Below are 20,132 nucleotides of genomic sequence, written 5' to 3'. Positions count from 1 at the left end.
GAGAGTCCTTTTATAAATTATAATTTTCTTTCTATTAGTGATGATGTAAAAGAGGTAAGTATATACATTATATTTTGCTTTCTCATTGATTTGTGTGTTGTTCATACACTTTTTTTAGGTGGAAAAAAGTGTGTTGGTGTGATATGGAATGGGCAGAAAAGAGAGCAATTTGTACCTTGTTATTTACCCTTTTCAAACTTTCATGGTCACTCAATCAATTAACATGTGGATCCTCTTTTTAAAAAAAGAGACAAGCTTGAAATCTAAGCACATCAACCTATTCAAGCTTGTTTTTATTTAGCATGTCCCGTTACTATAGCCAAAAGAAAAAAACTATTGAACACAATGTTTTTTAAGTACAATAATGCTCATTTTCATAACTTTTTCATGTTGTTAAGACTTTTTAGCACATTACTATAGCACCAAGGATGCCTATCATACGAAGGATTAATGACACAAAAAAGATTGGTGTCTTTCTCTTTAAGAAAAAGCGAGTAGTGTATATGATGGCATCCTTTACTTGCTTATAAGGAAGAAGATTTCTAGCTTGAAATGGAATGACGTAAAAAAGAGAGCATTTGTACTGCATTCTTTACCCTTTAAAAAACTTGCTTTTATAGTTTATTCGATCAGCGTGTGGTGGGCCTTCACTAAAAAAATATATATGAGCAACATAATACTCATGTTTCTTCACTTTTCATGGTGCCAAGGCTTTAGCACATAGTTTTTTTTAGTATACAATAAGTATGAATTTAAAGATATTATTGACATACACGACTAGGATGTCTCCTTGTTGAGATCATGATTGGATAACAAGCCTTTGTAATTAACACCAAGATTTAGAAAAAGTCTCAATTTTTGTGTTTACAGGAGAAACTTTTATCATGTATGTTCTATTAAGTATAACCTAATGAGTATACATGTCTAAAACTATACAAAACAAGTGAGCTATTGAAATGAGCTTTACAAACATCTAAGAATCCTAACACAAGTTAATACCATCATGAACATAGGTTAAGACCATTATACTAAGTTTATAACAACTATATTTAATCAAATAGTGACACTCCAAGATGATAGCCAAGCGTGAAAAATGTGAAAGGGACTCCTAGCTTAATATTTATTTTAAACAAGGCATAAAGTAACTATACCACAAAGATACCTCACTTATTTCATATTAAGCAGAGGTGAACATGGTTTCATCCAAGAGCGAGTGTGAGTGGAAGGAGAGATGGAGAGATCAAGCCATGGTGACTTTGGTGCATAGACATGGAGAGAGAGAGAGAGAGAGAGAGAGAGAGAGAGAGAGAGAGAGAGGGGAGAGATGTTGCACATCACAAGAATCATTATATTATGATAATACTTCCACTATTTACGATGCTTTCTATAGGCACCAAGGCCCTCTATTATTTTCTCTTAATAAGAGGGTGTTTACACCTAAAGTGTTCACATGCCACTACACACTTACTAGACTCCAACATATCAAAAAAAAACCCCTAAAGTGTTTACACCTAAAGTGTTCGCATGTCACTACACACTTACTAGACTCCAAACTATCCAAAAGAACCCCTTCAAAGTGAAGGAATGTCATTTAAGAGAGAGATACCTTCAGTATGATGATTGGTGCTCTGAATTGTGTGATACAAAAGAACACAATGATGCCAACACCAAGAACTCTCATGTCAGGCCTGAAACAAGAGCTTGACCATACATAATGCCTACATCAATCTATCCATAGGCAACCCCCTTGGCTCTAAGTAGGAAAAGTAAGATAAAAAGGATTCGAGCATTTTATTGAAACAAGGCTTACAAAAAAGGCATCCAAAATATTCAAACTTTGGGGGACTTCTCAAGTAGAGGACCCATGAGTACAAAATATTTAGATTTTGGGGGCCTTCTCGGGTAGAGAACCCATGATTCATACATAACAAGAAGATGATTTTAAAAGTTTGCAAAACTCCTGAGAGTACAATGTCGATGAAGATCTTCTTTCCACGTCTTTTCCAAGTGGTGGTTGACACTTGGTCCATCGTTTTAGGCTCATAGGCCAAGGCATAGTACTCATTAATGCTCGATTTGGAGGCTGTAATAAAGAATCCCCAAAATTTTATTGATGTAGCATGGTCAATTTGATGTAGAAGTATTTCTTGTGAAAAAGCCCCAAAAATTTATTGGTGTGTATGTTCTTTAATTTCATGATTTTTTTTAACATTTGAGAAAAGCCCATAATTCTTGATGGGGTAGAAGCTATAATTACGCCACGTTTGTGATAAATTAAAGTGGAAGGAGAGATCAAGCCATGGTGACTTGGAGCATAGACATGCATAGGTGTGTGTGTGTGTGTGTGTGTGTGTCTGAGAGAGAGAGAGAGAGAGAGAGAGAGAGAGAGAGAGAGAGAGAGAGTTATTGCACAAGAATAATTGTATTACGATGATGACAATACTTCCACCATTTATAATGCTTTATATAGGCACCGAGGCCCTATCTTATGTTCTTTTATAGGCACCGAGGCCCTATCTTATGTTCTTTTACTACACACACACACACACACACACACACACCACTCAACACTGACTACTTTGAAATATCCAACAATGGACATGTACTATATAGGGGTTAGTGAAAACAACAATCGTATAACCTTATCCCAAAGTTAAAAAAATTTAACATCTTTTCCCTAATCTTAGAACATTAATAATAAATAAAACATCTTTTCCCTAATCTTAGAACATTAATAATAAATAAAACTCATCTTTTTCCTAATCTTAGAACATTAATAATAAATAAAACTCACATTATTTGACTAAATAAGTTTTTGTAAAAAAAAGGTGGTCCATGCTAAAGCATGTTAATGAAGATTGTAAATTATTTTCCCTAAACATGTAAACAACACTTCACCCTAGTCTTGGAACATTAGTAATAAATCAAAACTAGGCTTTTTAATTGAATAAGTTTTTGTTTAAAAAAATCATGGCCCTTGCTAAAGTATGTGAATGTAAATTGCAATACCCCATTGTGGAGTAGTTTTTTCTTAAAACAATAATTGTGGCCCCTATTAAAGCAACTTAACATTAATTGTGGTACTCCACTACTCACACAAAAGAAACTTGTACACAATAACATTATAAAAGACACATCACAAAATCATATAATTACCCTCTATTAAAAAAAAATATTTACTTCCATCTTCAGACTTGCAAAGGGTGTTATATATAATAAAGGAGTTAAAGTGAGGTTCAATCTACAACATAGATTGAATATATTTAACATGAACGATGATAATTAAAACTTTAGTTTTTTCTGCTTCTTACTTTTCAATAATCCTATGCTTTTTTGCTTTCCAATTTCCTTAAACTACCCATGTTAATATTATTTCTCCTTTTTTAAAATAACGGCTAAATATGACACTCCAAGATAATGGTTGAGCTTGAAACACCGAGTTAGATGTTTTTTTAATAGGGCATGATAGAATTGAGACAACAAGCTACCTTACATCTTTTCCCCTGACCTTGGAACACTATTGGTGAGGCTAGTTTATTAAACACACTCTTGATTAAAAAAGGATTGCGATCCCTAGTAAAGCATGCTAACATAACGCATAATACTATGTTACTCCCACCAAATAATCCTTTGAATCACCCAATTACACAAAAATAACATAGTATGGATTTTAATCATTAAATCTCAAATCATTATTGGAATGTGCATATCCATGTATAGATTGATAAAAGGTGCATAAATAGTAAAAGCGAGAGCCTTAGTTGAGTCTACATTAAAGATTGAAAAAACTTATTCAATGTGAAATGATGAGTATTAAAAGTGAGCACAATTTCGGTTCTCCACCTTTTTTTTTGTTTAACCTTTGCTTTTTTCACATTTAAATCCTCAGAAAATCATTTGAATAGTGGGTGGTTTATTCTAAGTATCCCTCAAAGGCATTCATGTACTCAACTACTTGCATTTGGATTAGAAGCAATGCCTATCAATGAATTTCTAGCCCTTGTGTTGTCCCATCCATGATATTTCCAAACCCTTGCATTTTCGTAGCCTCCTTAGGATGCACTCTCCACCTTAATGGGATGGGCCCATTAAAAATGCCACATTCTATGCACTTTTTTTTTAACACACTCAAGCTCCATCCATAGACATATATCCATTCATCCATAGACAAGTATCCATGGGATGAATAGGGGGGATTTTAAGGCCTAGGCTGCTTTCACAAAGTACGAGATCATGAAAATTGCAAAAGAGGCAAGTGGGGTCATGACCCTAGTTGGCTATTATCACACATTCAAATGAAAACTCATTGACATCTCAATACAAGTACCACTATGCTCTCACAATTATTACACCACATTGTACACGATTATGCCATAGTATTGAGGCAAATTCTATTGGCCATTTTGGAGATGCTTATTTCATGTCCAAGCATAGTTTTTGGTCCTTTACAGACAATCGTTTAAGTGCTAGTAGCAAGGTGAACATGATGTAGTATAGGATGGGGAAGCCCAAGTGTGTAAAGCATGATATGATGCATACAAATTTTGACAATCTAGATAATATTTGGATTATAAAAAAACCTTAATAAGTTGGAAGCATGTCTCTTGCTAGCCTTATACACTAAGTGAGTGCCGATGATGCATACAAATTTTGACAATGCTAGATAATATCTAGATTACAAAAAAAAACTTAATAAGTTGGAAGCATGTCTCTTACTAGCTTTGTACACTAATTGAGTGCCTATCCAAATTGAATTCATTTTTATACACTTGCTTCACTCCTAGTTTACCAAATCTTGTGGGAAGGTCGGTGATAAGAAATTTAGGAAGATGATCACATACTTTCCTTGTCTCACAATCTAACTGCCCAATTTATAGTAGCCGATTGAGTTTTTACATGCCTAAAGGTAAGATCGATGAGACATGTGTAGTGGTTGAACCCCCTCTCTAGACTTGGTGGTTATAGAAGCAAACTCTCGCAACCGAAACATAGGGCACGTGAAACCCCTTAAATAGATATCTTACTAATTTGTTACCTTGATTCACTTAGAGGAGGTAGGATTGAGAAAATGTTGATTAGGTCAACACCCCTTGGTCATGGTCGTTGGTGCATCAATACCATATAATTGCCAACCTTTCTTTAAGAGGCAAAATTTATCACAAACTATCAAGTCATGGTCGTGTTGGTGAATCTGTATGAATCTATACCATACAATCGTCGCCAACCTTTATTTAAGAGGATCTCAGTAAAATTTTCCACATCAATATCTTAGGAGTGCATTCCATTTGATGATGTTAACCTCATCCCTACTATAGTGTGCTCAAAATAAAGTTTCTCATCTCTATTATAGTGTGCTCAAAATAAAGTTTATCAAATTCTACAAGTTTTGATATTAAAACATTAAAAACCACTAAGTTTTAAACCGTTAAATTCAAAATTTGAAGGTATATATTTTGAACCTTGAAGGTCCAATTAGGGTCTGTAGATATGGTGTGATAGCCCTTGGTACCTTCTTTTGCCTCTCTCATAACCTGCACACATGGCTCCGTTAGATGAATTTAATAGCTTTTTTCATACGTGTAAAGTCAAAAAGCTTGCCTTGGTGTCTGTGCCTGAGATCCCAGGTAAGACACCACTTAAATTGAGAAAAACCGGTTGTAATTTTGCATAGCCTTGACTGTAAAGATTCATAATATTGAAAAAAAAACAGGTTAATCTATGCATTTATTCATAATGTAAAGATTCATAATTTTGCATAGCCTTGAATGTAAAGATTCATAATATTGAAAAAAAAACAGGCTAATCTATGCATTTTTTCAATAAAAAAGGAGGTCGTTCACTTGGTTCTGTGCAGCGAATTAAAAGTCCGGGTTTAATTTCCTAACGTGTCAAACAGAAGGTGGCTAGGCCCAAAGGGACCCACACGAACACATATTGAGATGTGACAAGTGCTGTCACTGTGAAGTCCTTTGAAAAAAAGGATATGAACTTTGCTTCATTTCTGCAGCTTTGCTAACTGCCATTTCCTGTGGAGAAAGCCCTGCTTGCTGTGTGCGTGTTTTGGCAATGGCGCAACAGCAGCTCATCTTCTGTCTGCGCAGACGGGCTTGCAGGCCTCTCTGCAGAGGCTACGGCAACCATTGCTATCGCTACATCTTCAACGAAGCCGCCCGCCCCTCGATCGTGCACAAGCGCAGCACAGACATCCTCCACGACCCCTGGTTCAACAAGGTACTCTGTGTGTGTCTCGCATTTCTTATGATAAAATCTTGCCTTGATTTTTAGGGTTTCTGTATTTCCCAATTTCAAAATACCTGTTTCACTGTGGAATTCGGAAAATTTTAGGGTTTGCATACTCCAAGTTTTTACTTGAATTGCACTCGAAAACCTACTCGACATGCCTAGAGTACTCAAGACATCTTTTCATAGATCTCAACCTGTTAAAAGACTGCTTGCGGCAATACCATACGTAGCTGCACAAAATCACCTTAATTTGTAAAACAAATCAAGTTCACCCCAACTCAATGCATCTTGATGTACACAGTTGCAGATCCTGACTGCTACTGCAATGCTAACTTGCAGTCTTTGCCCCTTTTTTATATTTTACTTGCATCTCTCATCCAGATCACCATGCGTTCACAGGGTTAGCTCACGAAGGTTATACCTTGCCACCTCAGCAAACCATTGTTTTGTGGCTCACGTGTTAAAGAGGAGCAAACACATCTCACAGTTTAAGCAGATCATGATGTGCTTGAATGATCCTTGAATCCTGTCATGAGGCGCTATGCATGGTCCTGCCATATTGCCAAGCCAGTCAAGACAGCTCATTACTAGTCAGAAACTTAAGATGGCCCAAGTTCCACTCCTCTTGTCACCTCAAAATGAGCCATTCCTCAAGAAAACCAGCTCGTTTAGTACAGATGACCCCGTTTGACTCTTTTAGGGAGTTTGAAGCATTCCTCAGTGAGCTAGTTTTTTGGGATATCCATCTTAGTCTGGATTTTTAGATAAGGAGCGTCGAGGTCTGCCATTCTATAAGGCAGTCGCTTGAGGTCACCTGCTTGCTTGGGCACACGCACTACTTCAAGATCAGGTAATGCCATGAGGTGACAGTGGTAAGTTCAAAAACTAGCGTGTTTTGCTTTAGATTCCTTTGCTTTAAAGGAAAGGTGAACTTTCCCTTTGTAGCGTCTCCATGGTGCAATCACCTTCATACAACTAATTTTGTGGAGTCAACTTTTAAAGGGGTTTCTTGATGGATATGATCGTGCTTCCATGCAAGACCATAACATGACTCATGAATAGATGCCATGGTACTACCTCCACTCAGGTCTTTACATTTTTAGTTGCCAAGTTCACATCAATATCGAATAATTTCTTCCCTGTGTTCTCTCTCCATAACTAAATTTGTCTTCAAAATTACAAAAAGTCGGAATGCATATTTTTTTACCGAGTTTTATTTAATGGGTCCATGTCTTGCTCTTTGGTGTTAGTTTTGATGAGTACCAATACATTTATTGATGCTCTTGTCAAATGAAAATGCCGATCCTGGTGTTGAAGGCAATGTATGTTAGCATATTCATCCCCATATTCTGCCCATGTATTGTGCCCATATTCGATCCCTTTTATGGCCCTTGGTTGTGGGTTGGCCACCCTTATTTTCTCCTGTTTTTTCCCCATTTTTCAAGTATTTTTCTAATCGGCTAGATTATTTTGTCCAGTTGATCAGGTCGGTTGCTCCAGTCGGCCAGCCCCATATGACCTATATATAGGTGGGCTGGCCTCTCCCCTTTTCGTTCATTCAGTGTTTTGCTTGAGGTGTGGTTCATGTGTTGACACACTCTCACCTTTTGTATCCTTCACTTATGAGACTATTCTGTCTCTTGCTCGGGATTGCTTTCATTGCAGTATATTCAGCTTATTAGCTTCCTCTCTGTCTCTCTCGCTCTTGCACATCTCAGATCAGCACACTCTAGCACTCATGTTACTTCCGCTCTGTGCACTCTTTCATGGTATCATCGCTCTAGGTTCAAAGTTCTCTCCGCTGCCCCAGATTTTACCCTTTCTACAGTCCATTCACCTCTGCATTTTTCAGAATCACAGCCCTCTGGATTGCTGCGTTTTCTGGATGATTACTCCTGATTGCTCTACCTTCTTCTAGGCTTCATCGCTTACAGCCTACATGTATATTCTCATCAGCGTTTTTTCTACGAAAAGTGTGGAACTGGTTGGCATGTATTTTCAGGTCTGCAGCCCGCTGTTTGGCTTTGTTTTTTTCTCCAGTGGTGGACACTATCTATTGCAGAGGGGGTCTTGTGGTGACTCTGGCTTTGGTGGCAACCTTGGTACTTGTGGTGTACACTTTTCTTCTTTTGAGATTGTGCGTTTTTCTTGAGGAGAGCGCGAGTTATAGTGAGGGCTGTCCTTGTTGATGCCTTTCCCTCTTGCACCTTCTTACACCATATTCCCTGGCCTTGTGTGGCTGTTTTTTCTCTCTATCAAATCAGCATTTTTTGCTTCCCTCTTTTGGTGGCCTCAAGTTTGCAAGTACAGTCGACAAAAGCTACAGTCAACAGAAGCTATAGAAGCTACAGGAGGATTTTCAGGTGCTGTCTAGCCTGAGAGGGCTGTGTTTTGGTGGGAGGAAGGGATCTACATTAGCGTTTTCTGATTTGGGTAGTTTTTTGAGCTTATGAGGTTTGGTCCTAATGACTGGATCACCAATGGCAGTTGTAGATTTTTCTCCTTCTCCCATGCCACCTTCTTGTTATTTTTTGGATGACTTAGACAAGTTGGATGGTGGTAAACTTTTAGTCATGGAAGTTGCAGGTTACTTCTATTCTTTAGGGAGTATGGTTTGATGGAGGTTCTCTCGTACAAGAATCAGTGCTTACCGGACCTTGCTGTCACGTGCATCCCGCACTTGGATGCCACGTAGACATTCTGTACAGAAGGTGCAGGACCTGGGATGGTGAACTGGTCCCATGTGAGCCCAGTCCGGGACGAGTCAGCCAGGGATCCATCTCAGTCGTCCGAGGTCAGGTGTGCATTGTCCTGCACATGAGTCCAAGGTCAGGAGTGCATTGTCCTGCACATGAAGCAGTGCGAGTCCGCGCTGTGAGTCTCCCTCTGGAATGATGTCAGATGTGCTGTGTATCTGGTTTGCAACTGGATGCCAGGCCTCTGTAGGCATGTAGTTTGCATGTAGAGATGGGGCCAGCCCATAGGGCTACCCCAGGGCAAGGATTTGCATTTTCATACTTAGTATGGGCATGGGGGAGGTATAGAACCACCCCCAAGGGGCCAGGAGGGCCCAAGATATTGCCCACCAGCCAAGGCAAGGGCTGGAGGGGCTGTCGGCCAGCTCCAGAGCTTCTGGACAGGCAGCCGACAGAGATTAAAGTCCTAAACAGCAGGCGGCCAGGTGTGGGGGGCAGTCCCACACCTCTGCGCAGCATGCCCAGCAGCCAGGGTGCTGCCCAGAAGCATGCGCAGGCTGGACAGCAATTAAACAAGTGTGAAAACAATTTATTAACAAGACACAGTCGTGAGGCTGTCCTGAAGCCAGCCGACTGCATGAAGGGAGGGGTATAAAAGCCCAGCCAAGATCTCATTCATCTCATCTCATAATTCACCAAGAGCTCCAAGCAACCAAGGGCCAGGACAGCCAAGAACATTGCTAAAGCTAAGGGGTGAAGGACTGAAGGTCAAGGGCAGGTTTTCTAGCCAAGAAAAGGTCAAGTACTTTGTATTTGTTTCAGATTTACATCATTCTAATAAAGCAAATACACCATCCGTGGTGGGGGCCCTACAGAGGGTAATTGGGACCCAATACTGTGTCCTTCTCCATCTCCCCCTTCTCTCTCTATTTTCTGCACATCGTCTTTCAGTTTTGTGCGTTAATTCCGTCGCGAAAAGAGTGCTGTTTTCTGAGTTTTGAAGTACCGATCCTTCTCCGAAGCATCCGCATATTACAGTGGTATCAGAGCCTACTTCAAGGACAAAGATTCAGCAAAGAAAACCAGAAATTTTTTTCGCTCGTGTGGTTGGTTTTTAGACACCGGTGGACTACCCCTTTCGGAGTGACTCCTGTCCCTCGAAGGACGGTTGGTTTTTAGCCTCCGGAAGCCTCCGGAAGTCTCCCACACAGATAGTGGATGGTCAGATTGCATTCCGGAAAGGAACTGCATATTCCCGATATGGCGAACTTCGGCGACGAGAGAGAACCAGAACCATGGGACCAGAGTGCACCAGGCAGCCCAGCTAGGGCACCCGGCTTGAGTGTACAAGACATGTTCCAGCAGATGATGCGAGCAATCGCAGACCAGACAACCAAGTTGGATGAGCAGAAAGCGCGGATTTTGGCTCTGGAGGAGCGTTCTCGCTCTCCAGCGTCGCGTTTTCCATCTCCTCCTCCCTCTCCTTCCGTACCCCAGATACCAGATCCCGTCACAGGGACCCTCTCGAGGGGTCACAGCCGCAGCCAAGCTCCTTGCTTGAGATGCAGATGCGTGCATTGGAGATTCGACAACGAGAAGACGAAGCCATGCGACGAGTGGAACACGAGCGTTACCTCCGAGCTCTGGACGCCAGATTGACACCGGCGGCGCCCTCGAATCGTTTTCCCGAGAAAATGAATTTCAGTAAGTATAATGGTAAACTCGATCCCACTACTCTGTATTCATGGTTACATCAATTTGAAGCTTACTTTGCCGCAGTTAGGAAATCAGATATTGACAAAGTGATCTTAGCCAGTTGGTATTTGGAAGGTGAGGCCATTCCTTGGTGGACTCAGTGGGCTCATGCCCACACCAGATCAGGTATGGCAGCTTATGGGTGGGACGAGTTCGTCCGTGACCTTAAGCAGCGGTTTTTACCGCCCCACTACCTTGAGCGACTCGAAGACGAGTTCAGGGGTGCGCGTCAGAATGCGCAACCAGTCCTTCAGTTTGCCAATAGAATTTCGACCTTGTGTCTACAATTAGGCTTATCTGATGCGGACAAGAAAGGGCAGTTTTTGTATGGCCTGGACACGCACATCCAATGGGAGGTGCGTATGTTTAGACCAGCCACCTTTGAGGACGCACTCTCGCTTGCGCAGAGTGCAGAAATGAAACACAATGGTGGCAAGCCCAAGACTTCCCAGCCGGCTTCTCCCAAGGCTAACGCCTCGGGGGGCAAAAGCCAGAACCAGACGGGGTCTTCCCCAGGACAGAGCCCGGGAGCCTCTGGCTCCAAGAACTCGAACAATGCGTCTAAGCTTACTCCAGACCAGAAAGCGGAGGCAGGCAAGACAGGTGGCAAGTTGAGTGCTGAGGAGCTTGCTCAGTACAGGAAGGAGGGTAGATGTTACTTTTGTCACACAAAAGGACATACTTCTCGGGATTGTCCGAAGAAGCCTCCAAAGGCCGCCGCCGCCTCCACAGCTTCCGTGGTGAGCACAACTCCCACACAGACCCCAGCGGCTACCCCCAATTCTTCAACCCCCGGTGCTTCAGTCGGAGCAATTATTAGCCGAGAGCTCGAAGATAAGCAGAAGGGCGCCCATGACCAGGAGTATGAGCGCAACGAATTGCTCAAGTCCTTTGGCTACATAGGTGGCCAGAGAGTCGTTGTCTTGTTTGACAGCGGCAGCACGGAGGATGTGATCACGGAAGAGGCCGCTAGGCGTGCCCGTTTCGAGCTGACTCCGGTGGACAAACAAGTTGAGGGTTTTAGCACAGGTATGACAACGAGCGTCAAGTATGAAGCTCGAGGTGCTAAGTTAGTGATTCAGGGCATAGAGTTTGTGCGTGACTTTATGGTTGCCCCTCTTGTAGGAGAAGACAAAATTTTGGGTATCCAGTGGTTTCACAAGTTTCTTCCTGATGTCAAGTGGGACAAGCACACGTTCCAGATCGATCGGAATGTGTCAAACACCCCGGTGACCATTAAATGTGAGCCAGGTATTCCAAACTTTCCGCTCATAAGCCACTTGCAGGCTAAGCGAGCAGTCAGGAAAGGCGCACAGTGTGCGATGATTTACATCCAGACAGCCCAGACGGTGGCCAGTGCTTCCGAGAAGTACTCGGTTCTCCATGAAAAGTTCCAGAAGATTTTTCTTCGGGACAGTCTCCCTCCCCAGCTTCCCCCGTCCAGACCGGAGGATCACAAGATTGACCTCCTCCCAGGCTCGGAACCCCCGAGCAAGTTTCCGTATCGCCTTTCTAAGGCAATGGAATCGGAGTTGGACTGCCAACTCCAAGAATTGTTGCAAGCTGGCTTCATCCGCCCCAGCGTGTCGCCATTTGCAGCACCGATCTTATTTGTCAAGAAGAAAGATGGGTCTTCTCGGTTGTGTGTCGATTATCGTGCTCTCAACAAGCTGACTATCAAGAGCCGATTCCCGATGCCTCGAATTGACTATATTCGCGAGAGGCTGAATGGAGCTAAGGTGTTCTCTAAATTAGATTTAAAGAGTGGGTACCACCAGGTTCGGATTGTTGAGGGGGACATCCCCAAGACAGCTTTCCGTACAGAACGGGCCCACTATGAATTTGTGGTCATGCCATTTGGTTTGACGAACGCCCCAGCTACATTTAACCGCATGATGATGCGTATTTTCCGGGAGTTGATTGGAGTGTGTGTGTTCATATTTCTGGACGACATACTCATATTTTCAGCTACAGTTGAGCAGCATGACATTGATGTGGAGAAAGTCCTTAAGTTGCTGGAAAGCAACGAGCTCTATATCAATGAAAAGAAGTCAGAATTTTATCTGTTCCAGGTACATTACTTGGGATATATAATCAGTGCCGAAGGCATTCGACTTGATCCGGCTAAAGTAGCCGAGATTGTTAACTGGGAAGTACCTCAGACTGCCTATGACATTAGATCATTTGTGGGTATATGCCAGGCATATTCCACCCACATTGACAAGTTTTCTGATCTCTCGGCAGACCTCACCGATCTGTTAAAGGGAGTGAAAACAAGGAGGCAAAAGATTCGAATGACTCCACGAGCGTTGGAGGCATTCCAGAACCTCAAGGTGGCTTTATCAGAAGCGCCTTGTTTAGCCCTTGCCTCGTGGGACGAACCATTTCAGGTGATCACCGATGCGAGTAACATCGCAATTGGAGGTGTATTGCAACAGAATGGTCATCCAGTAGCTTACATGTCTCGTAAGTTACTGCCCGCCGAAAAGAACCACTCAGTCTATGATCGTGAACTCCTAGCAGTTATACAGGCCTTGAAACATTGGAAACATTTCCTGTATGGCCGTGACTTCGAGGTTCGCACTGACCATCAGGCATTGCGCTGGATTCAGACGATGCCAAGTGCACAGTGGAGTGATCGACAACACCGCTGGAGTCAGATATTCCAGCAGTTCGGTGGCATGATTGAGTACCTTCCAGGAAAGGCCAATCCAGTGGCCGATGCTTTGAGCAGGAAGGGACAAGTATCTGCGATTCAGACCACTAGACTGGACCTTGTTGGTACAGGACTAGAAGACATGAAGCACACGTACGCGGATTCCGAGGAATTCGGTACTCAGTGGGAACAGGCATTGGATGCCACAGGACCATGCCATTTTCTGATACGCGATGGTTGGCTTTTCTACAAAGGCCGACTATGTGTCATGAAATCATTCCGGGCAGCTCTTCTCCATGATGCCCATGACGCCATTACAGGTGGTCATAGGGGCATGAATTCGACTCTGGAGAAATTAGAACGGCAATACTATTGGCCAAAGATGAGGCGTGATGTGTTTACATATGTACAACGCTGTGACATTTGTCAAAAGGTGAAAGCTCCTCGTGGAAAGAAGATAGGGTTGTTATAGCCTTTGCCAATTCCTGAGGGTCCTTTCCAAGACATTTCTATGGACTTTGTCACAAATCTGCCTCCCAGTCCGAGTAAGCGTAATACACAGTGTTTGACTATTGTTGACAGGTTCAGCAAATTTGTTATGCTTATTCCTTGCAGGGCCAATGTGACCGCCGAGGATGTTGCCCAGCTATTTATTCGGCATTGGTACCCGATTGGTGGGATTCCTAGGACCATAGTGTCAGACCGAGATGCCAAGTTTACCAGTCATTTTTGGAGGGCATTGTTTGATAATTTTGGTACTAAGTTGAATTTTTCCAGTGCATTCCACCCACAGACAGATGGCCAGACAGAGATATACAACCAGTTGGCCTTTGATGTGCTGAAGTGTTATGTCCACGATCAGCAAGGTAAGTGGGAATCGTTTCTGCCTTTAGTTCAAGCTGTTTTGAATGACTCTTTTTCTTCAGCTATTGGCAGGACTCCATATGAGGCAGCGTTTGGAAGGCCTTTCCAGTCGTTGTTAACCAGGACTTCGTCTTCAGTACCGGAGGCGAACAGAGTGACGGAGTCTTACCAGGAGATCCTAGAGTCCGTTAAAGACAGATTGGCTAAAGCGCAAGAGGCCTACACTCGACAGGCCAATAAAGACCGAAGGGACATGAAGTTTTCGGAAGGAGATTGGGTATATCTTCGGATTATGAAGCAAAGATTGAAGCAGGTGGGCAAGCGATGCCCAAAGTTGTCTTTCAGGAGCTTCGGACCATTCCCCATCCGGAAAAAGATTAATGAGGTGTCTATGCAGTTAAAGCTACCTCCGAGTTGGACTATGCACGATGTATTTCATGTCAGTTGGTTAAAGCCATATGCAGGTCCACCCCCTTCAGAGGTCAAAGACCAAGCGGAACCAGACATCATTGATGAAGCAGAAGTAATGGTTCCAGAATAGATCCTTCTGCACCGTTTCCAGCATGGCTCAGGCCGAAGACTACGACAGTTTCTCACGAAGTTTCAAGACCGAGGAACTCATGAAGCGGTATGGCTCGACAAAGATTTTTTCGAAGACTATCCGGCTTTATTGACGGATTATTTGGAGGCTATGCAGCTTCCGTCAAGTTAAGCAGAAGGGGATGTCACGTGCATCTCGCACTTGGATGCCACGTAGACATTCTGTACAGAAGGTGCAGGACCTGGGATGGTGAACTGGTCCCATGTGAGCCCAGTCCGGGACGAGTCAGCCAGGGATCCATCTCAGTCGTCCGAGGTCAGGTGTGCATCGTCCTGCACATGAGTCCAAGGTCAGGTGTGCATTGTCCTGCACATGAAGCAGTGCCAGTCCGCGCTGTGAGTCTCCCTCTGGAATGATGTCAGATGTGCTGAGTATCTGGTTTGCAACTGGATGCCAGGCCTCTGTAGGCATGTAGTTTGCATGTAGAGATGGGGCCAGCCCATAGGGCTACCCCAGGGCAAGGATTTGCATTTGCATACTTAGTATGGGCATGGGGGAGGTATAGAACCACCCCCAAGGGGCCAGGAGGGCCCAAGATATTGCCCACCAGCCAAGGCAAGGGCTGGAGGGGCTGTCGGCCAGCTCCAGAGCTTCTGGACAGGCAGCCGACAGAGATTAAAGTCCTAAACAGCAGGCGGCCAGGTGTGGGGGGCAGTCCCACACCTCTGCGCAGCATGCCCAGCAGCCAGGGTGCTGCCCAGAAGCATGCGCAGGCTGGACAGCAATTAAACAAGTGTGAAAACAATTTATTAACAAGACACAGTCGTGAGGCTGTCCTGAAGCCAGCCGACTGCATGAAGGGAGGGGTATAAAAGCCCAGCCAAGATCTCATTCATCTCATCTCATAATTCACCAAGAGCTCCAAGCAACCAAGGGCCAGGACAGCCAAGAACATTGCTAAAGCTAAGGGGTGAAGGACTGAAGGTCAAGGGCAGGTTTTCCAGCCAAGAAAAGGTCAAGTACTTTGTATTTGTTTCAGATTTACATCATTCTAATAAAGCAAATACACCATCCGTGGTGGGGGCCCTACAGAGGGTAATTGGGACCCAATACTGTGTCCTTCTCCATCTCCCCCTTCTCTCTCTATTTTCTGCACATCGTCTTTCAGTTTTGTGCGTTAATTCCGTCGCGAAAAGAGTGCTGTTTTCTGAGTTTTGAAGTACTGATCCTTCTCCGAAGCTTCCGCATATTACACTTGCCTCCGTGGAGGAAGACTGACGGACAGATCTATGGCTTTCTCCTCCTGAATTGTTAGGATTCGGTTCTTCGACACTTCATCTATGCTCCTGATGATGCGTCTACTTTCTATGTGTGGTAGTTGCTTTGTGACTTGTATGGTGATGCCGGTGATCAACAGATGGTTTCTGCTTCTGTGTGCTATGCAGCCAGTGATCTTGTGGACACTTCTTTTGGAGATATTCCTGCAGTGGAGGACAATGGGCTAGCTTTGCCTATAGCTTCTGAGGGGATTTGTCTCCTGTTGCTTCACCTTCGATTTTTTCTTGGACAACCGGTGACCAGGATGAGTTGCTAGTCCCTTTGCCTTCTATGGAGGAGCCTGCTTCTATGCTGTGTGATGCTACTGAGGAGGCTCCTACTACAGTTACCACTACAGTGAATGTATATGTTTCCCTTTCTCTACGTGAGGAGTCTACTTCAGCTCTGAGTGATGCTATTGATGAGACAACTCGGCTCCATAGATCCGCTTCTTCGATGTTGCAGGATGTTGGATTGGTTTGGATGTGGTGCTTACAGACTTGGTGGGATTTTGGATTGTGGTCAGGTGCGTGACCGTGCCCAGGGCATAGTGGTTTTTCCAGGGTTTGAAGGATTGGGATTTGGATTTGGATTTGGTTGGGCTTGTGGAGTCCCGGCATTAGTTTTCAGAGGGGATAGTTGAGTTCTTACATCTGGCGATGCCGACCTTCGAGGAGGGTGCTATTGTACAGCATTGGGCTACTCTCGGTACAGTGTTGGAGCAGATAGACTCATTTTCTTCTTGGAGCTGCAAGCTTCTAGGGATTTCTTTGACTGTGGCGCTGTGTTTACATTTGGGTTTGGCACCATTTTTTGGAGCAGCATGACACATCCTACATGGTTGTTTTCTTCCGGAGGAGCGGTGTACTTGGCAGCATGTTCTTTTGCTTTTGTAGCTGAGGAGATTGCTTGTGGAGCTTTCCTGGTACTTGTTGGTGCATTCTTTTGTCTTTGACAGAGGATGACTTCTTCGGCTTCTTGGAGTTTGTTGAGCATCTGGTGTTGAGAGGGGGTGCTAGCATATTCATCCCCATATTCTGCCCTTGTATTGTGCCGATATTTGATCCCTTTTATGGCCTTGGTTGTGGGTTGGCCATCCTATTTTCTCTTGTTTTTTTCCCATTTTTTTGGGTATTTTTCCAGTCGGCTAGATTATTTTGTCCAGTTGGCCAGCCCCATATGACCTATATATAGGTGGGCTGGCCTCTCCCCTTTTCATTCATTTAGTGTTTTGTTTGAGGTGTGGTTCATGTGGTGACACACTCACCTTTTGTATCCTTCACTTATGAGACTATTTTGACTCTTGCTCGGGATTGCTTTCATTGCAGTATATTCAGCTTATTAGCTTCATATCTCTCTCTTGCACATCTCAGATCAGCACACTCTAGTGCTCATCTTGCTTCCGCTTTGTGCACTCTTTCAATGTGGACCTTGAGGTCGATGTCGTGATGTCTTGAATAGTACTGCCAAGGCATGCAATGATACTTTTTTTTTGATGTGAATGCTGATGCCAATGCTAAACCTAAGACTTCTGAAACTTGTGGGCTTTTAGAAGTTTCAATTTTTCATGTTGTTAGAAATGGGTTCAATTTCCATGTCATCTAATCTTCTCCACTATCAAATGTTTATAAGTGAAAGCTACGACACATTTGTGTGGCTTGGCAACAACTGTACTTGCCAAGGCTTCATGCCTGGACATAACTTGAACGTTGGAGAGTGTAGATGCTCAATGTGCAGTGAAAAGGTATCTTGAATCCTCAGTTTTTTCTTATTTGGCTATGTTGCATGTTTTTTTAGGTGGCAGCATTGTTACTTTCTGTGTTCAGGTTTCTTGCAGTGAAAACATTTTGTAACTTTCATCTACATTGTTCTTTGGTATGCCCATGCTCGTGACAATAGCTGCAACCTTTAAGATTGTTCAAACTTTTAAACTTATTTTTCTTTATGGTTCTATGAATAGTTGCTCTTACAAGAGCAGTTGCAAAGCTTTTCATAATGTGTGTTTATCTCTTATTAATTAGAGAGACAATGCGCTAGTGTTCTTTCCTTCCTAATGATCTTTTCTACTGGTAAAAAATGTTCTCTCTTTTATCCATCTACATCTTCCCATTGATTTCTCTTGTTCTCTACTATTATCAAATTTTCTCTTTAATACTTGGCACTCCACATTCAAATCAATTTTACATCACATCAGAGCTTCTTATGATCCTGTAAGCCAACTCTTGCATTCTCAAAGTGCAGCAGCACATACAGATTCCCAATAATTTAAGAAGCCTTCATAAATTTTTTTGCTGATGTTTTTTTAATTTTTACTTTTTGATCGCGGTTCCCGTCCTTTATTTTTTCAACGCAGGGTACGGCTTTTCCGCTGACAGAGAGGGATAGGCTAGATTTGCGTGGCCTTTTACCACCTCGAGTCATGACTTTTCAGCAACAAATTGATCGGTTTAGTGAGTATTATAGATTATTGAATGTTTAAGACTCTCATCTGATTATATCTAACATTAGCGAAATAAGATTTCTCTGTATTGCGAGTGAATACAACATTTGTGTATGAGTGTCTCCTTTAGAGATTTTGCTTATCTTCAGATTAATTTTAATTTTATAGATAAAACAACTTTTATATTGAAAGAAGGTGAAGAGTTATAATGTGGAGGGCTGCATCCCTTACTGAGAAACATATTTTTTGACAAAGAGGTACACTTTTTAACAAGAGGATTTGTGTCCCTTCATGATGTCTAGTCATTACTACACAGTTTGTAGTGTGAAATATTAAGTTACTAATTATGGCATTCTCTCCCACTAAAAAAGGACGTGGGCCATTAATGGACAGTAGAAAAACTGCTGTCAGAATCACCAATTCTCTGCATTTGACCATGATTTTGCTCCATTCGTCCTATGAGTTTACTCCATTTGCCCAATGCTAAGTTGCTACAAGTTGATACTGCTTTTGCACTTTCATGCTCTGGAGGAAATAACCTGAACTTTCCATTTGTATATATAGTTATATCTGGAGGACATCTTTGAATCGATTTGGCAATGCCATCTTGTGCTGTATGATGACTTATCAGCACATGTTATCTATGTTGAGCTTGCATACGAGTTGGAAATATTGTTGTAGGCAAACTTGGAGAAGGGCAAAGATCCTTTGAAAGTTTGATCAACTAGTTCAATTTGACATTGGTTTGTGGTTAATAAGCAGAACTGAAGAGCAATGCCTTATTGAAGGATTAGAAAAAGGCTAAAAAATGACTAGAAAACTTAGGATTCCTGTCATATGCAATGGATTCGGGCAGATCACGAGTCTTGATCACAGATTGAATGGTGGCCAAGTCTTCCCTCCTCTAGAAAAGTGATCGAAACTTAGTTTGGTGGTTCAACTCTTGAAGATCTGTCTACTAAGGTGGACATTTTTTAAAACACGAACCTTCACTATTCTTGGATGCTGATGATGAAAATGGGGATGTGATAGCATGTAGTATATCATGCCATGCATTCTGGAGTTGATGGTCTGAAGCCTTGTGAGCGTTAATGACTAATTAATGGTCTTATTGACTTCTCTTTTTTGTCAACCACGAACATTGGTGCTTCCATAGTTAAAGAACATGTTTCCTAAGCCTGTTTGAAATGTTTCATAAAAATTTGGGAGGTCTCAAAGACGTTTCTTACAAGGGAGGTACACGTCTAAAATATGCTAGATATGTTACTTATATGCATGGATAAACCTGCAAGATCTGTTCGTCAGTTTTCAGCTCCTTAGGCATACTCTTTTGTAGGTCATGCAACAGTTGATTGTACTTTGCCGTGGATAGTCTTCCATATTCTCTGCCTGGAGTAAGCAGTAAATCAGTTGATGATGGCGTATCACTGCTCATGCCCGTGGAACCCGGTGCTTGGTATATCAATTTCTTTTCAATAGTTGCAGAAGTCTCCTTGGGTGGTGTTTCCCAGCTCATCTCTGGTGGTGTTCTGGGAGTCTCAGAACTCTTGCCTTCAATATTTTCCCCCATTTCTGCAATATTCTCAGGGTTCTCGTGGTTAGCTGCTCCAGCATCATCCT

The 20,132-nt window shown here is 42.7% G+C and overlaps 1 protein-coding gene across 1 annotated transcript in view; it reads left to right on the top strand.

Moving 5' to 3' along the window:
• The first annotated feature begins 5,948 nt into the window (after nucleotides 1-5,948).
• LOC147641608 (NAD-dependent malic enzyme, mitochondrial-like) overlaps nucleotides 5,949-20,132 on the top strand; it is a 92,811-nt gene continuing 78,627 nt past the window's right edge. The window contains exons 1-2 of the mRNA XM_086793712.1: nucleotides 5,949-6,231; nucleotides 18,426-18,522. Of these exons, the coding sequence (XP_086649838.1) occupies nucleotides 6,067-6,231; nucleotides 18,426-18,522 (262 nt within the window). The 5' untranslated portion in view covers nucleotides 5,949-6,066. The remainder of the gene's footprint in view (nucleotides 6,232-18,425; nucleotides 18,523-20,132) is intronic.

This window comes from Cibotium barometz, chromosome 1, assembly GCF_041138505.1.
Source record: "Cibotium barometz isolate CiBa-2024 chromosome 1, ASM4113850v1, whole genome shotgun sequence".
Classification (NCBI taxonomy): Eukaryota; Viridiplantae; Streptophyta; class Polypodiopsida; order Cyatheales; family Cibotiaceae; genus Cibotium; species Cibotium barometz.
Note: the sequence above shows the minus strand (reverse complement) of the source record. Positions and strands in the feature narration are given on the sequence as shown.